At 35.4% G+C, this 26,556-nt stretch overlaps 1 protein-coding gene across 2 annotated transcripts in view; it reads right to left on the bottom strand.

Annotated features, from left to right (window-relative positions):
* Nucleotides 1-5,236: 5,236 nt before the first annotated feature.
* The window catches only part of LOC118197974 (uncharacterized), a 237,785-nt gene continuing 216,465 nt past the window's right edge, over nt 5,237-26,556 (bottom strand). For both annotated transcript variants that reach the window (XM_085825303.1, XM_085825304.1), the window contains exons 3-5: nt 18,043-18,364; nt 14,923-15,146; nt 5,237-9,087 (exon numbers count right to left, since the gene is read on the bottom strand). In XM_085825303.1, the coding sequence (XP_085681429.1) occupies nt 6,290-9,087; nt 14,923-15,146; nt 18,043-18,364 (3,344 nt within the window). In that variant the 3' untranslated portion in view covers nt 5,237-6,289. The remainder of the gene's footprint in view (nt 9,088-14,922; nt 15,147-18,042; nt 18,365-26,556) is intronic.

The following is a 26,556-nucleotide window of genomic DNA, read 5'->3' on the forward strand; positions in this document are numbered from 1 at the left end:
AACATTGAGTAAATTGGTATTTGAGTTATTTGGCAAGATATCTTCAAGCTGACAACAGGTTTGGCAACTTATTTTTGTCACCAAATCTGGCGATAAATCGCCAAAAACTCGCCAAATTTGATGGCATTTTGGTCCGATCCCTGTATTAACGTAATATGTATTGAAACTGAATAAATGTAATTGACCACTATGTTAGCTGTAACCGTAATTCCAACCTCCTATTGCTTTGTAGTAATTTCCAGAAGCAGAATGTACTGGAATTATCTCGCGGCCTGTTGAAAAATATTTCAGGCCAAAGAGAGAGCATCTGCTCTCAGTTGTTTAGTTAGCTACTGTTGTTATTGTTGCGAGTTCAGCGTGACACCGGATTAGCCTTTTTCTTTAGAAGCGCTTTGAATTGCATTGTGTTTAACGTTCTTAACAGATTGAAGTGTAACTACTGACCGTAGTGTGTGACAGTGAATGCTTGTACGAATATTTTTGTGAAAAATTCCAGAGGTCTTAAATATTTCTTTTGATAAAAATAAATTTAATTAACCTATTATCGGACTTTTGCATTCAGTCTATTACGAACCCGTAAGCATGCAAGACGGTTTGGTTTCAGGTGTGGAATTGAATGACTGTGACGAGAGCGATTGATGAGTAACTAATACAGTTGATGAATGCTGTTGTTATTGTTGCGAGTTCAGCGTGAGATCGGATTAGTTTTCTCTTTAGATGCGCTTTGCATTCCGTTGTGTTTAACGTTCTTATAAGTTTGAAGTGTAACTACTGATTGTACTGTGTGATACTCTGAACACTTGCTTGAATATTTCTGTGGAAAATTCTAGAGGTTTGAAATACTTCTTTGGCTAAAGTAAATTTTATTAACCTATTATCGGACTCCAGTGTATTCGGAACTCGTACTGCACGCAACAATATTTTTACTTTCAAGTTTTACGCTTTTTATACAAAAGGCCATTCATAAATTGCACGTATTCTTCGCGTGCAATTTACGAATACATGCTGCCTGGGTTACGTGCATTACTTAATAGGTGTTACGTATTTTGAATTATTTGAATTTTAATCGCCGTTAATTGAGAAATGGTTTCCGATAGCTGGCTGTGGCCTGTTTTCACTTGATCTCAATTGCATTACTTCTACAAAGAAGTGAGTCTTTTTGATAAGTTAAATACTCGTTTCTCCCCTCCGCAAGATTTCGAGAGAAAGAAAGCGAAGAGAGCTATTATTGATTGTTGTATTGTAGAGTCATTAGGTTAATTGGAAGCAGAAAAGATGAAAAATAGCAAACCGCCTTCGCCGGGAATCGAACCACGGACCTCTGGAATACCGGCCCAGCGTGCTACCGTTACACCACGAAGGCACGCTAGGGAAGTGGGAGAAATACCTTATAGTATGAATGAAGTTTAATTAGTTCTTGGTATGAATGTCCACTTTGTACGGAAAATATGTATCTGTGCGAAAGATGTTTTCTGGTCGAGCGAAACCGGCGCTCATACCAATACTACTGAGGGCATTCAGAGCTAAATTAAGCAGAAGCTGAAAATTTTTATTTTATTTTGCGAATAATTAATTTCCGAAGGACACGATATAAGAAGATAACAAATAAAAAAGTAGTTGCGGATAAACTACAGGTAAATATCACAATAGTACTTATTTAAACCTTTGACTACAAATTTTGAAAAAAAAAATTACCACGTTTTTTATCCATGTGAACAAAATATGTCAGGAATAAGGTAAATTTAGCATTTGGAATTTTTTTCAACAAACGGTTTTCAAGCCAAAAGGCTGGGATACACATGTCTCAGCCGTAGTTAATGGTGGGATACATATGTCCCACACGTAGCGATCGAGTTACTACAAGCACGCCTATTATTCTTAAAAATTTATTATTTAATTTCTTTAAATGTAACACAGGGGGATAATATTTGGTAGCAACAATTTGAAAAGCAAACCGACATTTATAGTGAACCAACGCAAAAAAGCCGAAACGAAATTAATAACCGTTCTGGGCAAAAAATTCTGAAGCGTTTAAATTTTAATGATCTCTTAAAAGAGCTCTTCTAAAGTTTAATACGAGATTACCGATAGAAATGGGACAAGTAAAGCACCGAAACATTGTATAGAATATCAGGTGAATATACGTTTAAACTAACATGGAAATGTTATATATCTTCTGTCTATTTAAAAAGTGAAAACATATGCAATTTCATAAAAATATTGTATGTTTTTAATTAGATATATTATGAGTACAATGCCTTTTTATTTAAATCAATCAGATTCAAAAATTTTTAAAATAATGTTCTTAAGAACTGCATCTATTGCTTTTAAACAGTTTAGTTCGGTGGTATTTAAACTAGGATCTTGACCCCACCTTGGAGTCTAAAGAATGTATAGTGAGTTCGCAAGGTGAATAAAAATCCTAAAAAAATCTGAATTGATGGCATATAATTAAGCGTTGACGTTTTGATTGGGGTCACGAAATTGCTTTTTGGGGTGTCTTTCGCCTTTTCATTGGGTCGCACTGCCGTAAAGTTTGAATAGCATCTGGTTTACTTTGTTAATTAATAACAGACAGATTTAATTCCAAAAAATAGTATCTGATGCTTTTTGAAAGGCAGCAGACTCGAATGAAAAGTAAAACAACGTGAAATTTCCTGTCGAGACTAACAGCCTTTTAAGGCTTAAAAAAATTGTCCGAGATGTATAATTTAAAATATGGAAATTTTGGCCAGTTGCTAATGCATGTGCTTAACTGTACCTTAAGCCGCCCAACCGGTATAGTGGTTAGCATTGTTGACTGCTGTGCCGAAGGACCCGGATTCGAATCCCGGAGAAGGCATAGATGTTTGTAAATGTTTAATAAAAAACTGTAAAAACGTTTGTTGTTAAATGTCTTCGTTGCAATATTAACCCTCACGGACCAAAGGAAACGTCGTTCGCCAAAGGCCTCATCTCCTTTCTTCTTGCCTAAAAAGCAAGATTGATACAGATACAGAACTGCACCTTAAAGGATACACAGGAGGAATACCTTTAGTTCTTTGCATACTTAATCCTCAAAGATTAAAAATTGCGGTACTTCTCAAATTTTTGAGACAAATCTAATTCAAGCCAGAGCCTTGAATGGCTTCGGCACTTCTTTTATGCAACTGAACCGCTATTTGAGCAGAAAGTCCTTTTGATCTTGGAAATTTTACTTTAATAATACGTAAGCCTTAAATATCCATTCTAATTTCTGAATACATTCCTATTTTTCCCCGGGAAACAAACCCTTTGACGGAGGTTGGGACTTTTGAAGAAAGAAAAAGACCCGACTAACATATCAAAGACTTATTCTTCAAGGACAGTAATGAATTTATGATAGTAAATTTTTCGTTCCAGAAAGTACATCTGGTTGTGATCATCCAACAATTGTGACCTGCCATGAAAAAGAGAACGTGCAGACTTTTTACACTCAGATACGGGACATGGGCAGAACATAACGTTTGTTGTCAACCTGAGTATCAATCTTCTGATTTAAGGGCAATTTTTTTTTTCCGTTTCACATTTTCCTTTAGAACTAGAATTACGTCGGTAGAGGATCGTGGTCAAAATGTGCTAGATTCTTCTTTCTTTGTTTTCACACCTAGACATCTCCATTAAAATTGCTTCCCGTGCTCTCACACTGTTCTTAGTTCTCTCATATTTTCTAGTCTCATTAGCGAAGCTTTAACAATTTTGTCTTTTCTCATTAATGGGCTGGAAAACGAAATTTCTTTCATCATCCCTTGAAATACTACGTTATACTGTGCACTAAGTTCTGAAATTCAGCTCGAGCTCGGTTGTCTAATTTCCTACTTTTTAAATGAACCGGAGGCTCAAATAGGACGAAGTCCGGTATTTTATTATTTAATTTCTTATCACTAATTTAAGCATTCATTAAAGCTTTATGTATCATTTTACATTTCATTGAATTTTAATTTTATTAATTATTTTATTTACTAATTTATTTATTTTTGGTTCCTGTTTCCTGACGGCTTTTCTCAAGGCTTCGGCAGTTCTAATTTGAGAAGTTAAGTCATGCTTACATTCTACTGAATCTTTCAGTGGAAATCTTGTATGGAAATCTTGTAAGATTTGTTTCAAATCGATAACAAAAATAAGAATACCGCATTTCCCGGCTAGGTTTTCTAATGTTTTGAAAATCTTAAAAATATATCCCGTTCCTCTATTCTACATAGTCCCCACTCGAGGGTTAGTTTATTAGAAAATTGTATTTCCTTTATTATTTTTATTCAGTGTGTGTCAATTTATATTTGCATTTTTGTTTTAGCATTTTATCCATTTCATTTTCCTTTGTATTTATTAATTTGAAACATATTTTCAGCAAATTTCTTCGTTAAGTTACCCGGATGTGCTAGGTATTTGAGAAACGTTCCAAACATGTAATTTTACTTTACTATTATTTACGTTAGCTCATTGTAGGTTTATCTACTGCCGATGAGTTCATTCTTACAAAATTCGAGTCTTTTATTCGCCCTTTTCTCCTTCCTTCTTACAATGTTCCTCTTCATAACTGAGGTCAGGACTCATTCATGTGAGGTGACAAATTTTAAAATTTGATGCTTTAAAATTATTAATTATATTTATGTTGATTAAGCAATTTATTATGATTTAATCCTTTACTCTTAGCTTCTTTCTGTAGTCCTCCTTAGAATGCAAATTAGTTGTTTTCGTGTATTTAAGATGAGAGTTTTGAATGTTTAGATTGGAACTTCTGACAACAGCGTTTTGCTGTTACTTACTCTAAGTTAGTCCTCCTTAGAATGAAAATTCTGGCTTTAGCGTCTTGCTGGGCGGTATTTTAAAATACGCGCCGTGTAATATCTGAGCCAACTCGAGTAGTCTATTCCGACTACGTTACCTAGATTTCTATTATGGAAATTTGAATACCCGCAAGTAGCGGAATTTTGTTTGTCGCGCCAGCTGTGCTTTTCTGTTCACTTAAGGAAAATTATTTTAATTTCTTTAGACTGTGATTTGTTTCAGAAGGAGCGATAACTCGCTGTGAATCTAGTGGTGTCTACAAGACTTTGTCATAAGCTTTTAGATACATAAGAACACTCCGAAATAAACTAAGAATATTTTTCTCGTTTTTTCGAAAATGATTCATCTGCATGTGTTATGTGTTTTGGATTTCTCCTTGAAATGGCGTCGTGCAAAATGTGTTGGGACAAAAATAATACAGAAATGAAAGTATTCTTATAATCCATTTAATCGAAAGAGAATCACTGCAATGTACAAATGAAATTTAATTTCGCAATTTTACAACACTATAGAGGCAGATAAATATTTATAAAATATTTTGAAATGAAAACACTTTTTGTCCTTTTATGTCGACAATGCTTTTTCATGATATAAAAAAATTGTCCAGTTTGTCACTGCCAGAGAGACAGTCATTTTGTGAGAATCAGGAAGTCGTAAGGATTCCAAATTTAAAAATATATATGCATGTATAGATAATTAAGTAGTTAAAATGTGTTGTATATTAGTGAATATCTCAGATATTGCAGCCACTTATCAAAGTTCATACATCAATTTCAATATCACAAAAATGTATGACCTTGCCAACCACTTCACCGTCCTACAAAACTCAAATATTTGCTTTTTTTTCTCCAAAGATAACGTGATTTACCCATGAAATTGGGCTTAGAAATGTTTCCTCTATTTCACCAGCTGTCAAGGCTTGTTTAGAAAACCGCTTGATTGTCACACTCAAGGATGTTGAATATCGTGTCTCCATACCTAGCAAAAAAAATCTTTTCTGTCCCCTAGTATGTAACCTGAAAAATAACAAAACCGATCCCCTAAAGGTATCCTCTCAAGTTTCAAGTCAGCAGTTATTCCGTTGCAATGCTAGCTGAAAAGGGGTAGAAGTGCATTCCTATTTTCCGTCTTTTTAAATGAACTTTAGCGTGACAAATTTGGACATATAACACCTCTTTTTATAATTAAGACACATTTTTATTTTCGTTATATTCTATAGGGTTTCGACCAACGAAAGATAAGTGTCTCTCGGGACGAAGCGCCGAGTATCTCTCAGGGTAACGATCCAGGCCACATTTAACTCGTGAGAACTTCCCCTTTCGGATTCTTCATACGTCAGGCCCTTCTAAAGTATTTTCTACGGATCTGGAAAGAAGAAGAAAAATTTCTTCTTCTGAAAGCCAGAATTCCATTAAAGCCGTTACTGACTCGTGAAGACACTTTTTTGATCGAGGGGTTAGTCTCGAGGCAAACGGTGAAGTGGTTAAAGGAAATCGGTGATGGCTAATTTTTTCTGCCTACAATTTTCATTGATGTCATAAACTGGCTTCGGATTGGGAGTGAACTGCGCTCTTCTCTGCTCTTGAAAGGTGTCAAAAGGATAAACTTCGTCATTGTGCGAAACATTACCGTTGAGTTTTCCGTAAGTTATGACTTGGTCAACTCTGGAACTCTCTCTCTCCGCAGAGGTTTCTCGATTCAGGTTCTGAATGTGACTAAAATTGTCCTCACATTTCTCACGATATTTGGCAAAATCATCGAAATTTATATCGTTTTGTTGTGGTTGGCTCCATTTCGAATCCGATTTCGGCAAATTGCTGAACTCTCTTCTAGGGATTTTGCTTCCTCCAACATCATGCTCTTTCTTGCCCCTGTTGGCGCTCACCTTTCTCTTGACTTGGTACTCGCCTGGTTTATCATTTCTGTTTTTGCTCTCTTTTCTGGTTAAATTATTTTTACGAGGGGAACGGTGCATGTCAAAAGCATCTTTCCGACTATCTCTCCGAGTGGCATTCCCGTTTAATTCATCTTTATTTCCGTTCGAAGGTTGAATGTGAAAAGGAGTTGCATTTACCCACAAGCCTTCGTTTTTGACGTCACTGTTTTTCTTAACTTGGCTTTCTCTTCTGTGTAGACCGTATCTTTGTTCAAAGCCGCCGAATTCTTTCCTACCGCTGTCATTGCGTTGAACATTCACTTGACAAGAATTGTCTTTTCTGTCCCTCTTACCACTCTCTTTGCGTTCCACGTTTATAGACTTGCCAGTTTCTTTGCTGTCGACTTTACATTGCCAAAGGCCGTCTTTGTTGTCTGAATATACCTCCCTGCCACTGTCTCTTCGTTCGAAATTGAACTTCCGTTCTCTGTTGTATAGCCTATCCTTTTCTCTGCTTTCTTTACGATCCAACTTAGCTCTTTTATCGTGCTCTTGAGCTGCGGAGCCTCTTCTGCTCAGTCCATCATGCTTCGGTTGGCTTGCATCAGTGTTATTGTCTCGAATCCTGCGGTTCTGGCTTTCGCGTCGAAGCAGACTGCAACGTGTTTCGTCGCTGTTTTCATTTTTGGTAAATCTGTTGTCCAAATTCAAGTCGTTTTTATTGGGCACATTCTTCATTTCGATTTCGATTCTGGGTGGAATCGATTTTACGTTGCTACTGCCCAAATCACCACTTAAATACGTGTTCTCAGAAGTGTCCTTGCTCCAGCAAGCGTCAGCTTTTTTATCGTTCCGAGATTTGCTTTCTTTTCTTTTGATGCCACACTTATTACCTCTGTTATCAGCACTTTCCTTTCGGGGCAGTTCTTTGCTATGCAGTTCGGGAAACTCTTCCTTTTTACGAACCAAACTTTCTTTGCGTTCTACTTTCTTTAACTGACCATAAACAGAATCCACTTCTGGTTGAAAAACGAGATGTGTGTCTTTTTTCAGTCTCCCACTTTCTCTTCGTTCACTACCTCTTCTTTCCAACTTACTGCTTTCTGCGACCAATCCTGACTTAGATCTATCCTTGTAATCTTCACACTGAGCGAAAATATTTTCTTTGGTACCAAACAGATTCTCGTAATGGCCTCCGTTAAGTCTTAGCTCACATTTGTATAAGTCACTGCTATAATCACCGCCTGTGGTACTCTCGATAGCTTGTGACTGCACGTTATTCGTACAGTTATCATCTAAACCAGGTCCTACGCTATCTTTATGAACCACCGCATTAAGAGGCTGATAGATGTTTTCGATTTTTCGGCTGTAATTTGTGAAATTACCTTGATTTTCATTTGTGTTACACGTAGGCTTATCGTACCTGTTTTCAAGCATATTTTCACTATTCCCATAATCGTCATCTTTCGAATCATATTGCACATTAGGCCCGTAAAAATTTACTTTTACCCCACAGTCGTCCCGAACTATTTTCCCGTAAGCATTTTCTAGTAATACACCGCTTTCTTTGGCAAAAATATTTAAGTTATAATCTTCATTAAATATTGGACTATTAACGTCAGACAATTCTTCATGGATTGTCCCTACATGGTTGTCTCGTGTACTTGACATAGCAGGATCAGGTTTTGCTACGTAGGTTATATTGTCTATCCAGCCCATTTTATTGTCTTTCAGATGCGAATTCTTAATTTCATTTCGGTCGCTGTTCTCATCGAGCTTCTTCCAAGCAGAAATCCACGGAATTTTCCTCATGCGAGGATGTAAAATTCCGGGGTAGTTCTTTGTTGGAGTGACAGCAGCAGCCGCGTGAGTTGATGGCTTGCGAATGTTCCAAAACGGATCAGATGGTTTGCGACATAAGAATCCGGACCAAATCGGATTAGTAGACTGGGCACCACTACCAAAACCACTGTCACCGTTGACGTTGTTCTCTGACTTGGATGGGCTAATCATTAATTGATCTAGGTCTCGTTCCACGTTCAACCTGTATAACGACATGGTAGATTCGCTCTTGACCGGCAAGATGAAGGTTGTTTCCAGATCGTTTCCCACGGAGCTACCATGGTGAATGAGATCAAGATCGTTCATGGAATAAGATGTTGTTTTCTGGTGACGTGACATAGTGCCAAACTTGTTCTTGACATCTCGTGGCAAATTCTTTTCTGTTTCAGATGACGACGGATCGGTGCTAATATCTGCGGGTTTCCACTCGTTCGAAGGCAAAGTAAAGATGTTGGGATCCTTCTTATCTTCATCTTCATTCTGATGGTTCATGAAATCGAAGAGTTCTTGGCCTCTTTCGTACGGAATACTTTTAGGTATCTCTTCTGATTTTTTTACATTTTCTGAAATGAAAAAACGGAAATTTACTTATCAGAGCTAAATCATAGCATATCATCATACACATTATATATATCTGGAGGCAGAAAAAGTTGCACAATTTGTTCATTACGTTCCGAATTAAAAACTCTATTCTAGACTAAAACCTTTATCCCTCTTACGGACGCGAAACGCAATAAAGCACATTCCTCTCAGAAGTATAATGGAAATCCTGTCTGAAGTATATTATATAAAAGCAGAGCCTCTTTGGATGATTGACTTAATTTTCCATAAAAATTAAGTTTCCAGCACAATATTTTCCTCGAAGTTGTGTAATGCTTCTATTTAGTTCCGTCATGACATTTTACTACGAGTTGAATTTTGTCATCCATTTTTAACGTCCTTCCTCATAAGGTATGGAGTTCAAATTCTGCACACGCACTGTTGGTCGGTGATAATACAATGTGGCAAAGCGATTTTCTCAAAATTTGATTTAGACTTTTTTTATTTATCGTCTAATTGATTTTTTGCACCTATTTTCGTTTAGCGAACAAGGTAAGAATATTAGGTGTTTATTGTTTGCATCATCGAATACAGTTGAAAAAAATATCTTTCAGTGAAACTTGTATGAAAATTGTAACTTAATTTCTGAATTTTTGAAAATCGCTCGACTTTTTAGACTATTGGAAAGAGGGTCGGTTTGAACACCTAGCAAGCACCATTTGACATTTATGATTTTAAAATTTTAAACTCTAAAAATGTACCGGATATAAAAGTTTTGAACTTTACGGGATACAGACGGTCTTCGAGAATGAATTAAATTCGCGAATCAAGCTTTCATGGAGGGGAGTAGTTTGAGAGTGCGGTCAACCTAGGAGGGCGTTTTTTGCGAAAAACATTATTTTCTACGGGTTAGTCAGGTGGATCTTTGAGGCAGGTGAAGAATAATTAAGATTATAAATTTCCATACGGAATTAAACTGAGAAGAAAAAGAGTTTTTACTCTATAATAAAGTATTCAAAGAAATCACCACGGGATTTCAAAAGTTACATACTTTTGTTAAACATTTTTTATTCCATCGAAATTTTGGATTGCAAATTAAGAATATCAACAAATTATGATCATGGTGATGTTTATAAGGAAGAATATCTCGTTAAGAAAGAAGTATATCAAGAGTTTTGTTTCCGTTATTGCTAGGAAAAACGATAAAAAATTCGATCTCCAAAGCAAAGTTCCAAATATTTCAACATTACTGCGAACTTTCCTCAAGACTGCTAATAAGTGTTGCTAGTTATAAGAAGCGTTTTCTAAATAAAGATCATATAAGAAGTATTTGGGAACTACAAGTATATATTTTACACGTAAGGAATCTTTCTCTAATGTCTGCACAACAGCAAGAGCAATGAAATAAACAGTAGAGTACTTAATAATAAATTTCATCGACAGTTTCTACAACAAAAAAACAAGCAAAATAACAATATAATTTTAATATGTTGGAATAACAACATAAATTTAATATGTTGGAATTAAAGTCCCCCCTAAATAAATCCAGATATTTAATTTATTTCCCTGCGTGTTTGTTGTAGTTATTTGTTTGTATATCAAGAGGGGATGCAAATTCAGAGAAAGCCCCGAGTGGCAAAAGTTCTAGCGACACCACTACTTATCGTAGCTAAATCATATAATTTTCCTGCTACTACAGAAATTTGAAGGGATACATTTTGCGAATTTACGAAAAAAAACACAATTTGTTTAAGGCATACCAAATTAGAAATTCTGTTCTAAACTTATGCCTACGGATGCGAAACGCATTCCTCTCAGAAGTATATACTGCTGGCCATTAAAATTGCAACACCAAGAAGGAATGATCTGACGAACGTCAAAATCACATGAAAGAAAGAAGAGGTTGGGATATGCAAATAATTAGCATTTCAACGCATTTAGAGGACGCAGGCGGGAGAAACGACATCTGAAGCAATGCATAAAGACAAGTTGTGTATTGGATTTCTCATTCGGAAAGCGCTTTGTAAGATCGGAGTTTGCTAAAAATATCGTGTTATACCTCGAATAATAAGAAGAAATGCTTACTAGCAAGTGTCGGAATTCGACAGAGGCAGGATCGTTGCCTAACGATAGTGTGGATTATCGTTCCATGATATCGCCCATAGCACTGGTCGACATCCAACTACTCTCAGGAGAATACGGAATCAATGGGTTGCTGAGGGTCATACTGAACGGCATAAATGATTTCAACTCCCTCTCATGACTAAAGCCCGAGAGGGCAGACATATTGTGAGGTCAGCCCTGCAAAACCGTACAGCTACATCACGGACCATTAAACAGTAAATGGGCATGTTTGCAGCACGCCCACTATCCGCTCGTATAGTGCGTCGGTGTTTGCAACAGCGTGGACTATCAGCACGGCGACTATTGCTTCGGCTTCCCTTGACAATGCAGCATAGAGACAGATGGAGATTATGGTGCGCCAAACAATTCTGGTGCAGAAGTCGTCTTTTCATACGAGTCCCGGTTCTGCGTGCAGCATTCTCATGGCCGTATATGTATCTGGGGGCTCCAAGGAGATCACACATAGCCTGCCTGATATCAGCATAAGGGCGCTACACCTGGTGTGATGGTTTAGGCAGCCATTGGGTACACCACACGCACATCTCTAGTTCGAATCGACGGTAATTTGACGCAGATCGATACATTTCTGACATTTTACGTCCAGTGGTTGTTCCTTATTTTCGAGGCCTGTCAAATGTCATTTTCCAATAAGATAATGCAAAATCACATGTAGCACGAAGTGTTCTGACCTTCCTCGATACACAGGGTATTCGATTGCTGCCCTGACCTGAACAGTTTCCAGATCTGTCACTCATGGAAAACAGCTGACAGAATAGCCTGTTACCCCTCTCCAGCTAATACGGTTGATGAAGTGTGGCATAGACTTGAAGCATCACGAAATAGTAGCTCGTTTCTGTCTTCCAAGCCCAGTTCAACTCCATGCCTAACCAGGTAAGGGCCGTTTAAACTGCCAAGAGTGGCAGCTGTTTCTACTAATTTCGCACCCCTGTAACACCCCAAAGTGCTTACAAATATAATCATTTTGTTTTCATGCCATAGTGTTTACGTACAATAAATATCGTTTCCGTATTTGCTTTCTTTCATGGCCAGCAGTGTATGACTTCCCACAAGTATACCTTAATTATTCCCACAAGCGTCCTTTAATATGATCATGTTTGCCCACATCTATTTTGATATCATTATGAGAAAAAGTATCCTTAAAAAATAGAGTTTCACGAATTCAGTATAACTGGAAGCATATACACAGAGTGTTTAACCATTTGAACGATTTCGGGATGGTTTATGTTTAAAATGTAAAGCGTTTCTTATTTTTTTTTAATGTTCCACATGGTTACCTTTTTTGTAGACTATTAAGTCTGCACTGTTATTTTACATGCTGGAAGCGCTTTTCATGAAATTTCCAGCGGTACTGATTTTCATTCATCTTCCACTACTTTCCAGTCCATCCATCCATCGTGGCAAGTTTGCGCATAGAAAGAGCTTCTTTTGGGAGACCAGAGGCACAACAGTCGGCAGGTGAAACATCAGAGGACTTCGCTGCAATCATGGACCTTATAAGAGATAGACTAACCCAGTGGGCGGAACGCACGTCACCGACATGTCGGCAAGAAAGAGTAGGGACGATCTGGTTTACTTTAACACTAAAACCTATGGCGTTTGTATCACATAACTCTTTTTAATTATTAAATGTGATACGTTGTATAGTGATGAGATTATGAAAGCCACAGTTTTTTCCAAATAGGATTTAATATATCTCATTAAAGCACTTTTTACTGCGTTTCGCGCATTTTTTTCACGCGTAATTCTTGTACAAACATCTTTACTTTGGTGAAACGGTAAAACCTCTAAGCACAAAATTTATGAACTTAATTTTGCGTAAAAATAAAGTAAAATTAAATAAGATTGATAGTACGTGATGGTTTGAAATAAATAAGGTAAAATTAAACAAGATCTTATAAAAAAATTTTTAATTTAATGAACATTTTAAGGCAGTGATTTTCCAAGCTATAATAACATTACAAAACGATCATATTTATTTGATTATATGATCATTAAATTATTAACGTTAAAGTGGATTAGTTATTTTAATAATTCATAAAATTCGGAACATAAAATTTTCTGAGCGTAATGACGGGGTGAAAAAAGATAAAATATAATATAGAAGCACTCACATTTTATATTACGCCCAAAAGGAACCTTTTTTAAAGTTTTGTGTATTACCTATATTTATTGAATATCATGTTCTTCGCCCGTAAACCACATACATTTGAAAACAGCATATCTTTAGAATTTCCGCACTCGAGATAAAACTGTTATTTTCCGTACAGTGCTCGCTCTGAACTCGTTGAATTTGTTAATCAAAAATTCGTTAAATTTTTACAAAATATGAAATAGATTAAGAGAAATTCGAATTTCGGCCGTCCAGATGCCCATGTTCGGGTGGAGGATTACATTATTCAAAATTTGATGGCTCTAGATACCGTCGTTTTTGTCACAGTGCAAGAAACATGCATGTAATCATGCAGATTCTACATTATTTAATTTCTTTACATATATTACAGGGCAATAATATTTGGTAACAACAATTTGCAAGGAGACACGGACACTTATAGTAAAACAGCGCAAAATGCCGCGTCGAAACTAACAGCCTTTGTCGGCTACCACCGCTTTGGATTAATAAATTAAATTAACAGTAAATAAAAAAATCTTATGCAGAACTAAAAATAAATTTAAAAAAATAATCACTATAAAATACAAGCAAAATTAATTATTACGGTTAAATACAATTTTAATATTAGAATTAAATGTATAAAAATTAAGATGTCACACGTGCTTATCACTGTGATGTATTATGAAATTTATTTGAAAAAAATTCCTTTATAGAAATTGTGCTATAATACTCATCTATAATTTTAAAAAAGCAGCAAAATTTAGAATTTTAAACAAAACTTTCAAAAGTTCGTTTTTAAATATTTTAGTATTTTTTACTTATTTACACCAATAAAAAGCATAAAAATTGCAAGAGAAAATTGTTTGTTTGAAATGTTCTGTTAGTTCAGTTATAAAATATTGTTTTCTAAAAGAAGTAGTTACAAATTTCCTTACAGCATAGGAAAAGCTAAAAAAATATCCAGCCCTGAAAGCATGCAATAGCTTTATAATTATTTGGAACGTTAATTATGCTTGATAAATATGCTAAATTTTTAAAAATCGATCTCAATTTCAAAAATAAAAATATGTAGAAATTCTAATTCGTGAAATGAGGCGCTACAATCAGCTTTTTCTTGACGATTATACACGCTGTAATAGGCAACCACTGTAAATTTCTGCAAGTCGTCCCTACTCCTTTGGATGTAATCAAGGTGACAGCCGGCAACGCCTCAGACGAAGGAGAAAACCCGTTTGGGTTAGTCTATTTCTTATAAGGTCTATGGCTGCAATACGTTGAAACGGTATATACGCAATATCTGTATTAGTGTTCATTTTTTCAAGGAATACTGTGGTATTTTTCGAAAAATAACTTTGCTTTGTCTTGATGAAGTTTTCTTTGAAAGTCAATGGGAAAAAGAAATGGAATTTCTTCTCTGTAAAATATTGGATGTAAACCTCTCTCTTCACAGTACTCTTGCCAGCTTTTTTAAGTTATAAATCATGGTTTATTATTTTATTTTATTTTGCTACAGATGTAGTTAAAGACTTATAGACATAGGGAGAGCATATTTTTATTTCTTATAAGTTTATATATTTATTTGTATTATTATATGAAGACAAACCTTTGAAAGAGACATTTCTAGAAACACCTGCATTGAAACTGTTTGTGTGGGGTGGACTCTGGGTGAGGGCGGGTTTCATCTTGACTTCGCCCCCACACGGCCTAGTGTCGTGGAACTCGAAGTCGTCGTTGGCGATAGTGGTGAACGACCCTCCATACAACTCTTCGTTGATTCTAATGTCTTCGCTCAGGGCACTGTCGTCCGCAGATTTGCAGCTGAATGAACTGAAAAGAAATTGAAATGCAACTGTTAGGACATAAAACTTCACTAGTCCTTCTAAACAATATACAACTGTTTTAAAAAGATTTGTTAGCAATGTTTCAATGTGTGTAAGTTTGACATTTATATCTGTAATGTATCAATATGAATATCCAGTTATGACTTATTTCACTTATTTGACAGTAACATTAAAACACATCCAGGAATTTCAGTACGGGACTGCTTCTGTACGGCAGTATGACTTTGCCCAGTTCCGTCCCCATTTTGCACGTAAAGAGTTTCACACCCTTCTTCACCTACTACTTAATCACTGAGATGTCTTTCGGGTTGTCCTATGTAAAGTGATTAGATTTATTTCGGAGCATGAAACGTAAAAAACGAGCAGTGCTCTTGCGGGTCTCGAACTTCTCAGTTGCTAACCCGACCTGGTACAAATTACACCACATGGTAAGGAGGGAGAAAATACCTTACATATGTATTTTAAGTGCCTCTGCCCTATTTTAAGTGCTACAAAATTACTATGCACTTACAAGCATCCAAGTCTCCTCCGGGATTTGAACCCAGTATTGGGTGCGGGTACAAGTTGACCGGACATCAGAAATTCATCAATTGGTTGTGCAGATATAGTCCAACCGCAATTCCACCTCAATTCGGAGGAAGAACATCCCCGGGCAGGCGGTCTAAGGGCTGGCCACTCCTTTTCCTCTGCCACCAACTTCTCGATAAGAGTTTTGGCTTGCAGTGTTTCTTAAATGTCTTCTTGCTGTACAAACACTATGCGTTTACAAACAGCCATGTTTTCTTTGGGATTCGAACCTGAGCCCATCAGTATGGCAGTACTTGGTCTTGAACTCATTCATATAGCCGTCATTGTTAATTATACCGGCTGGGCGAATGAGCTCAAGATCAAAGTTAAGGCAGCATACACAGTCTAAAGCAGCTAGGTTTTTGACATCGGCCTTGAAGATATCAGCCCGCCGGCGGCTAAATGGAGAAAAGCACTGAATGTTCGTATTTTGATCTGGTTTCGAATCCCAACGAAGGGCTAGTTGCATCAATGTGACGATGAGATGCGATAGGGGCTGATGCTGTGGAGGATGCAATGAGTTTCGAACTACTATCGAAAACACGAACTAAGATTCCGTGCATGTAAAATAAACGAGACTGCCGTTGTAAGACAGCGACTCGAAATCTTACGTAATTTTAAATTTAGGGATTTTAGTTCATATTGGTAACACATTAAATGATTGTTTTTATAATTTGAAAGCAGAAAATTTTCCCTCTGATTTGGCTTTTCTAACGTGAATTCTTTATATATATATATATATATATATATATATATATATATATATATGTTCAACTATCCGGAATTTCCCGAGCTTTCTGGATGATCCAGGTTTTACTGTATTGCTAAGGTAGTTCGTATTTACCTTTAAACACTGCGTCTTTGGTAACTCTAAAAAGCTAAAACCTCAGATGTCACAATCATATCCCAGGGAGATTGGGGAAGACATCGAAGTACTCGGACTCTTTAATAATGTATGTCCAACATGCATAGAAACTGATTTGAGTTTCGAATTGTAAAATGATCCAAAATAAATATGTAATACAAGACAACCTATCAATAAGTAATGAAAACTAAGGATATGAACGCAACATAGTGGAAAAGGTGGGAGAAGCCGCCCATACGTGTAGATACGAGTTTCAGACATGCTGCGATATCAGAGTCTAAGAGTTCTTGAATAGAGTTTACACGAGGCATGCACAGAATATAAGACGATTTATCAATAAGTAACGCGAATTAAGTATATGAACGCAACACAGCGTATAAAAAGGGGGGACGAGCTGGCGACGACTGCAAATACGAGTTCCGATATGGTGAGGTATCAGAATCTAAGAGTTCTTGAATAGAATTCACATGTGACATGCACAGAATCAAATCGGTCTTACCACATGACACACAAGCACATACGAGTAAGTAGGATAGTTACAGAACACAGTAATATACAAAATACAGAAACATAATGTTAATTCCGAGTGATTTACATATTTATTGTTTAATATAGCCACTGGCCTTTCGGCATTATATGGCCAGCAGTAATCGTAATTATAAATTGGGATGATGGAATGGCTATTTTCTCTTAAGACTTTTATGAAAGTTGTGCACTAGTTGGTCAGAGACAGCACCTAGCTGAGGAACACCCAGTTCTTCATGAATTTTGTTGTTCTGACAAAATTCATAAAGGATTGGATATTCCTCAGCTAAATGCCTTCATGACATGAATTTTGTGAGAACACAAAATTCATGTAGGACTGTCAAATTTTCCAAAGAACTGTCAATGATCAGGCTCAGGATACATTTTTGGGTTCTTTGTAGTTCCTTTCTGTTGGTACGGCATGAATATGCCCAGATAGGGCTAGCATAACAAAATATAAGACTTAATATGATTTTTTAAATGAGTGACTATTATCAACAGAGAGAACTCTGTTCTGGTCAGTTAAAAAGAAGACTCTAGCTTTACGCACCCGGAACTTCTGGATGTGTGGGGTCCGTGAAAGAGTTTGGTGGAACATTACTCAGACAGGCACTCGCCTATCCCACGGTAAAGTGGTTCCATGGAGCTGGCGGATACTGCCAGCAGTTTTCTTTCCTCTTGTAAATAGTATTGCAGGAAAATTGTCGACGTTTATCTCAGTTTTTCATCGTGCAATTCAGGTCTCAGGTGTGTGAATATAGTTTTGTAATGCTTATATTGCTGGACAAAGAAAAGCATTTAGTGACCGGAACGCAGAGTCATCTGCGTTGAATGTTTGTGTGGTGTTTGGAGTTTGGGAACGACGTTCCCATGCGTCTGAGTGAGTGAGTCTGCGTGAGTCTGTGATATACCGACCGATACTCACCTAAAATCGTCAGAGAGGGTGGCATAAAAATTTTCCTCGTCTTCTTCGCGCCACATCTCCAGGGACGTGAGGTCGGCGCAGGATAGCTTGCTGAGCGGTTCCGTTCCCAATATGCTGGCACTGAAACAAGACTTGGGCAACACCGAATCCCCGTTGTGTAGACCAGGTAGCGTGTACTTGCCACTACTTTTGCGGGTGCGACGCTTCTTTCCTGGCGTGCGGCGGTAGTTGGTGATAATCCCGATGGGAGTCACCGAGCCAAATGTACCTCTTTTACGGAAATGATCTTTGTCGAAATACATTTGGAAAGGGCCGTCGTCGCCTGAAAACAGATTCGAAGCATTAGGAAAAGGTGAGATTTAAATTAACGTCAGCTATTGCAAATTTCAAATATATTCTCGCCAACCATCAAATTACTATTTGATCAGTCCACTGATATTTTTTAACCTTCCTATTTTAGCATTTTTCGGAGGGGATAAATAAGAGAAATCATCTACGCCCTCCCTGGAACTCGAATTTCGGATCTTCTAAACGGCAGCCGGAAGTGTTAAGCACTTACACCAGTGATCTCAAACTGCCGACCCACAGCCATTTGTGGCTCCCGGAAGCAAGTTTATGCAGCTTACGAGGACAGTTCAATTATATATTTATTACAAATATGATGCTGCAAAGTTCGCAATATTTTAGGTAGTTCGCGTTTATATTATTTTTATTTTCGTGAAAAACGAACATAAATGATGCACCAGAGAATCTATAAATGGAGCTATTTAATTTAAACGTGATATAAATTTTATTCAAAAATTTGAAAACACAGATTTGATTAACTTTTATACGTACTTATCAAAAACAAAATGCTCTCAATTACCATTTTTTCCGCTAAGTTTAATCTAGTTGTTTCGGAATACATTATATCTGAACATTCTTTTTCATTCAGTTGAAAAGGATCCGATTGACCGACGAACATTTACAATCCGTAATAAAGATAATTTCTAGTAATTTTTCTTCATAGCTATTATCCATTATTCTGAAATAATACAGTGGTGAGATTGTTATTCTGAAGTTTTGAAGTAAAATTCTGATCTCCAAATCTTGAAAACCTGTAATCCTACCTTCAAGTATGACATGTCAAAATGTTTAATCAAAATGTTTCATTTTGTACGCAATTTCAGTTTCATTTTAATAGCGCTTTAAAAATGCTCAGCTACCTTGTATAATTTGATATTTTCACACTTCAGTTTCTTTTCTTTCGTTCTTTAATTATTTTTCGATTTATATTTTTGAATTTCAAATATCTTAATATGTAAACACTTTCCTCGAGGAATATCGACCCGCTAGCAAATATAACAGATTTAAAACACAGGTTAAGGATTAACTAGTGCTGCTGTCTCTACGGAACATTTGAAATGCAATATATTGCAATTAGATATAAATAACATTGAAATATTTTTTAAAAAAATATCAACAACAGCGACGAAATCGATTATATAGTAACTTTAAAACAGTATTTTATTTTGACATCATTTGCAAAATGACATAAATGCCACGGATACTTGTTTCAAAAGTCTGGTGCTGCCATCTACTGGCATAATATGCTACCTTAATAGAATGATTTTACGTTGTAAATATTTGGTGTCGGATTATTTGGAAAAATAAACCATTTTCCGAGATATAATTTTTAATATTCCAGGTTTTCTAAATATAAATAGCGCATTTTAAAACACCGACTTAAATGATTTATCATAATATCTCCCAATGGAAATGTTTATATCATGTCCATGGTCTCAAACTGGTGCAGAGCAAAGAGATTTCAGTTATATATATTTGTCGCAAAGATTTCAAGATCTCATTTATTTAAAATAGGAGTTTATATTATTTTTAACTTCCCCTACAACGCAATAGAAAATCTGTAAATGGAATTAATTAATTTATAGTGTGATATAAATCTTCTACACCTAATCTGGGTTAATTTTTTTTCAAACTTGTGAAAAAATATAAAAGCACAAGGGGGAAAAATATTGCACTAACAATAATCGCTTTCTCTCAGAATACATTTATATGGTTGCAGCTTTTTTTCGCAGTTAAAAATTTAATAGGAAAAGACCGATTAACTGATAAGCATGTACAATACGTGATAAAAATAATTTCTCTTCAAAGTTGGAAACTTTAGAATCGAACTGATGGCGTTTTGGTCAGAATCGAAACGCCATCAAGTGTCAAGATGTGGTAAGAGAAAAAGGATGTTTATAAACTGACATACAAATATATATACTTTTATTCATGGGTCAAAGAAAAAATTAATAAATAAAAGAAAGGTTGCTATTATTTATTCTCAAGTTTTGTCCCACTTGATAATTTTTCTTTGAAAACTTAGGAAGTTTTCATAATTTGTTTATTTTAATTTTAAATTAAAGCAAATTATTTGATAATTAATGAAACATGTTAAAATCATTTGAAAGAAATGTCAGTCTAATTTAATGTTTAGTTGTTAGTATGTTTGAATTACAAAGTGTAACAAATAAAAAATATCCTACAGGTACCTGACTTAAGATTTCTGATAGAAAATCAGTATAAATTAGAAATTTTTCCTTTGCGATATTATTGTTATTGTTTATGTATGGTTTGATAAATATTTAATAAGCGACATTTAAACTTTATTTCAAATATTTTCTCTTTCATTAATAAATTTTTCATTTTATTTTTTAAAAAAATGCGGCCCGTCGTCAGTTCTATGAATTCGGTCCGCATGCAATTGAGTTTGAGACCACTAATGTAAGTGATAAAATTAACAACTTATTATGTGGAACAGGGGTGGGCAAAGGCCGGCTCAGAGGGCCCTTCTAATTGCTTAATCCTACCAGTAAAGAAATCCCGTGCAACGGAATTTCATTGCTTTCGAACCCAACAAGTTACGCAAATTACCGAAATCGGCAGCGCGAAAGCGCATTTTTATTACACTATATATTCTACGAGTAAACAGTGTATACTACGAGTATTACAGAGTTATGCTGGCGATCAGCCTCCGCTGAGAAACCTAGATATACTATAAAGCATATGCATCCGCCGGAGAATGTAGTCCTATCATTTATAGCAGCTTTAATTTAGAAATTGAACAATCGGACATTTTCTGAAATGATATACCAATTTTTTCCATATTTCAATTCTATGACTCAAATTATGCCTAAACACCACATTTTGTAAATTTCAGTGAGAAACTCGAAAATTTGTCTCATTGCACCTTTTCAGCTCGCGCCAAGAATAATTCACTTGACGAAATTCTAAATTTATGATAACCTGTTTCACTTCCCCTTTCATTTTGCACGAGTGGAAAAAAAGTGTATAGTTTTTTTCTTTCAAATATTTTCTTTATATTATATTTTTTAATCATAGTTGTTAATTTTAGAATATTTTTTCCTTTATAGAATTTCATTTTAATTGCTCGAGCTTCATGGTTGAATTAAATTTCTTCAGATAATTATTTAAAAATTTTCTATTTATTCATTCTAACTGTGTTTAATATAAGATTTGGAGAATATGATTTTATTTATTTGAATTGCCTTTCTACAGAATATTTTTTGATCAGATTAGGACACAATTGAAAGCTGCGTATATTGAAAGAGAAAATACAGTAAAGCAGTCAATTCATTTTTCAATGGGGCGTTCAAGAAAATATGTGATAATGAAAAATGAGAAATGTATAACCGACATTTTAATTTAGGATGAGTTGCGATATTATTCATATTGCTTTAAGTATTATTCATATTGTAGTCAAAAACTTTATTTTTAAAGTCAAAAGAATCAAATAGCATAAGCTTAAAAAAATGCAATTTTAAATTTAAAAAAAAAAATACCGAATTTAGTGTAGAAAATTATTTTTCTTCTTAATGCCTTTTTTTTTTCTGCAGGCATTCCCCAAATGTATTAAAAATCAACCAATGTTTTTGTTTGTTTGTTAGCTGTATACCACAAACATTTTCGAAACATCTTCGTATTTCTCACATCACACTGAACGTCTTTAGGCATTTTAAAGGCATGCGATGAAAGGAAAGATTGGTTTCATCAACAGGGAAAGTGTCATATACGCTTTTGAATCCTCAGTTAATTCGACTGAGACATCCTTTTTGATATGATATGATGCACTATGACATAATTTTAATCACACAACTGTTCAGTCACCCTTCACTTTTACTTGCGATGATATTTCTTATAATTTTTCCGTTAGCACAGGCCCATTTTCTCATATGTTTGACGCACTGCACTCACTATGTGTAAAACATCAGCAAATATGGTGTAAACTTCAGGGTTATTCCCCTTGGGAAACACAACACGCAACTTCTTTGAAATGGATTTCGAATTGTTGTTCTTTCTTCTTCCACATTTGTTTTCAGTATTCAGATAAGAATATTGAGATTTTCGTAATATAAATTTTATCAAACTATTATCGGTTCTGCAGCATTCAATCCATTACGAACCCGTACTCATGCAACAAAATATTATTACTGTATTCAGTTGGCGCTCTTGGAATCTAAGCTAAAGACGGAGAGATTATGCGATTATCTTCTTGTTCTAACATATGCCTCATGTTCCTTGACGCGAAATTTTAAGGCTCTCTTAGTTTGGCCAATGTAAATTAAACCACACTGGCAAGGAATCCTATAAACACCCCAAGAATTCATATCCGGAATGGGGTCCTTGAGTATGGAACACGGAATTTTATTGATGGGAGAATAAATTTTATTGATGTTAGAAAAAAAGGAAACACAGAAGTCTTCTGTTGCTCAACATTGTTGGTCCGAAAATCACACTTTTAATTTTTCTGCTGCCAAAATTATTCAAAAAACATCTTCCGTTGGAGAACTGGATTTTCTAGAGGCATTTCACATTTAAAAAAATCTTTCTGTTCTTGTTAACGATCCTTATTCCAATCCATCTTTGCCTTTGGCCTTTAAAGAAATTGTGTTTTAGTTCTGGTTTCACCAACAGATGGCTCCAATTGCTTATTCTTGTCCAGGCTTTCTTATCTTATCTAATCATTATTTCCTATCTTGTTCATTTGCGGTTTTGCAGCTGAGGGTGGTGGTTCGGTAAAACCATCGAAACTAGTTCTGTGAAAATTTTGAAAATTAACGCTGATTTTTGTTGTTTGACTTCTGAATTAGTACTTGTTCGGCGTGTTATTGTGTTTTAATGCTGTAGTTTTAAATGTTTGGCTGAGTAGCTGACTTAAATAGATGAGAATTAAGCAGACGATATTTAATATGAACTTTATTCAGTCGGAAACCGTTCTGCTGCACAATAATGAATCATCCTACCAATATCAATAACCACTTCGGAGGACCGCAGTGTCCTCAAAATAAGTATGTGCACTTAGTCATCCCATGAGTTCTTGGGATTTGTCTGCTTGCGATTGTGATTGTTTTCCTTTCCCAAAACCAAGGTTGTCTCCCCCCCCAAAAAAATCTTTTTGACATGGAAAAGACAAAAGGAATACGACATCTACTATTAGAGACATGTCAAAAACAGCCGTCTACAAAACAGCTTCTCTCTCATTACCTGTCAGGTATCTGTCTCATTAAGGCAAGAAATTTGCGTCAATGTAAGCTCTGTAACCTATTTTTAATGCACTCTGATTACGTACTTGCCATACAGTGAATATATGCAATCGATTACTTGAGCTTCGATAAGTCGGCGAAATAGTTGTCGGGTGCTAGGAATTCGAATGAAAATGAATATCGAAGCACGCATTTCGAAAATGGAACTAATAAAAATGGAACACTTTGGAACAATTATGGAACACTTTACAGTTTTCACAAAAGTACTCGTTCAGCTCTTCTAAGTGTTACAAAGCACAATCAGTATTTACCATTGCAAACTACTACAAATGTTAAACACAATATAAAGCAAAGACCCTCTAAAGAGCGAAGCTCCCACGGAGCTCTTTCAGTATTCCGTAATCGACTCTAAACTGAAAAATTCAGAATTTATGCTCTCTCCGGGGTTATATAGTTTTTATCCGGCCGCTGAGAAATGTCCTGTATCTTCGATTTCTCGAAATTGTTAGAAGGCAAATAAAATTAATCTGCAGTTACTTAAAGGACTGGATACAGTTAAGTAGGTATTTAGGCTAATTACAATTATACAACGACCGAAACAAATTTTCGCCAAATATTCGCAAGATTTGCCAAATTTGGCAAAAAAAAAAAAAAAAAAGAGGTCAGAACTATCGCCAACTTGGCAGTATCTCGCCAATTTAATGAGGTAGCCATTTACCTCAATGTTAAATAGACTTGCCCCTGTAATCTTATTTCCCCGGCAGAACTTCGTTTCTTCAGACTTTTCAGTGTTACATTATACAAAAGATACTACAATTTTACATATAATTTCACTAACATTATTTACATATGTACAAAATTCATACAAATATGTAACTGAACGTTCATTTGCACTACAGCTTGGCAGTTTAAACACTAATTCGTTAACAAAACACAAACTATGTTTTTTGTGCTGAGAATAGAAAATATTTTAAATAGAAAATTAATACTAAATAGCAAATATTAGAGATTAATAACCTAATTTAAGTTGTTCTGCCACTGGCCGAGTAGTTAAATATTGTTGAATACTGTTAATTTGTCCCGAGTCCAACCCAGCCGAACGAGATGGTTGCATAGTTGGCTTTCGTGATTTTTTCCATGTGCTTTGTGAAATACGAGCCACTTTTCTTTACATGAGTCCTCCATGAAGAAATTCCTCCCCTTGAGCTGACAGTCTCCATATGCTGTGCCATATTTCAAAAACCATCGAACCTAATTTATACGCGATTTTTAAACACACTTTTCTAAACTAAGAAAACCAATGTAGTTATCCAATCGGAAGGTACATGAGATAGGATCTAGGACTTCTCGCCGCCGACATTTCACCATGGGCGTTTCACCCTCAACACATAGTTTTCCTTACGTGACTGTATTTTATCTTGCCGTATTATACTCGTATTAAATTTATTTAGTTTAATAATTCTGTTTACCTTTTGTATACTTAATAAAGGTTGCTTGTAATATATATAGTTATTTACAAGTATGGTGTTGGTGTATTTAATTATGGCAAAGCACACGAGGGCTATCTGCCTAAGGGGAGGGATGCTTTTCGTGGAGGACTTTCTAAGGGAAACTGGCTCGTATACAAGTTACACATGGGTAAAACCACGAAAACGCCCATGCAGCCAGCCCGTTCGCGGGATTCGAACCTCGAACCGAACTACCAGTGTTCAGCGACTTTACCGCTCGGCCGCTGGTGAGCTATTTACAAGTATGAGGTGTAAAGAAATTACATATAGTTGGAAAATTATGTCAGTATGAAAGAGACTTCTGATATAACAGAAGTTATATTATCGATTTTAAAATTATGCGGGTACAATATTCGTCAAAATTTCTTGAAATTTTAATCGGCTAGTTCAGAGAAATCTCTCTATAAGCAGGAAATTCACATTTTTATGAAATCTGAAGGGAAAACGGAATTATTTTGGAGTCTTGTCAGCATTTTACTCTCTTAAAATTAATATGTCATGTGTAACGGTGTATTTGTATAAAAAAAACTGTACACAAAAACATTTTATAAATTATTTTATATAAAATATTTATCAAGTTAAATTATTAAACTGAACGGAGTTATTAGTTTAAATCAACTTAAAATAAAATAATACAGTCGTACACAGAAAAATATGACTTGACGGCGAATAATCCCGTTACCTATGAGATACCTGCCAGTGGTTGAATTGCCCGTACTCTCTTTCCGAACTAAAATTATCATTCCTTACCCTAACTCACTTTATTTATACTTTTGGCAGAGTTGAGAAAAAGAGTAGAAGTGTAGGTTAAAACTTTTGATTGATGTAAAATTAGCAGTAGGCCTACAGAGATAGACAGCTTTCGAAATTATTTTAGAAGAAAAATTTTAATAAATTCTAATATGACAAAATATGTAACAGAAATAATTATGTTAAAATAAATGTATAAATAAGCATCATTTATCATATTACTAATTATTATCTGATTATAATTCAGATATTGACAAACCAGAATCTGACTTTTAAATAATATGTTTATTGTAAATCCTATTTTACATGCAAACATATTTTACTTTGGAAAAAAGGATCTTTGATGATAATATTAAGGGTGCTTTCAAATGTGAACAACAGTTCGTTTAAGAAATCTATCATGCATTTAATGCCACGAAATATCTTTGAATATAAAACATCTTCAGATTCATTTTTATTTGATGCCTTTGCTACACACAGGAAAAATCTTATATTCTAGTAAATTTTGCCTCTGTTAAACATTTCTGTAGCAGAAGACAGGATGTTTTATTTATAATTTTTTATGTATTCTTTGACGTATTCAGAACTATTGAATACATATAAGATACAGCATTTCGAAATCTGAAAAATAAATGTCGTTGCATATAAAATGAAGTTAAGTAAAATATCAAACGATAATATGGCAAAAGTAAAAATTTACTCTTACG

This window comes from Stegodyphus dumicola, chromosome 10 (genome assembly GCF_044657685.1).
Source record: "Stegodyphus dumicola isolate Sdum_Otavi_A_Nest chromosome 10, ASM4465768v1".
NCBI lineage: Eukaryota > Metazoa > Arthropoda > Arachnida > Araneae > Eresidae > Stegodyphus > Stegodyphus dumicola.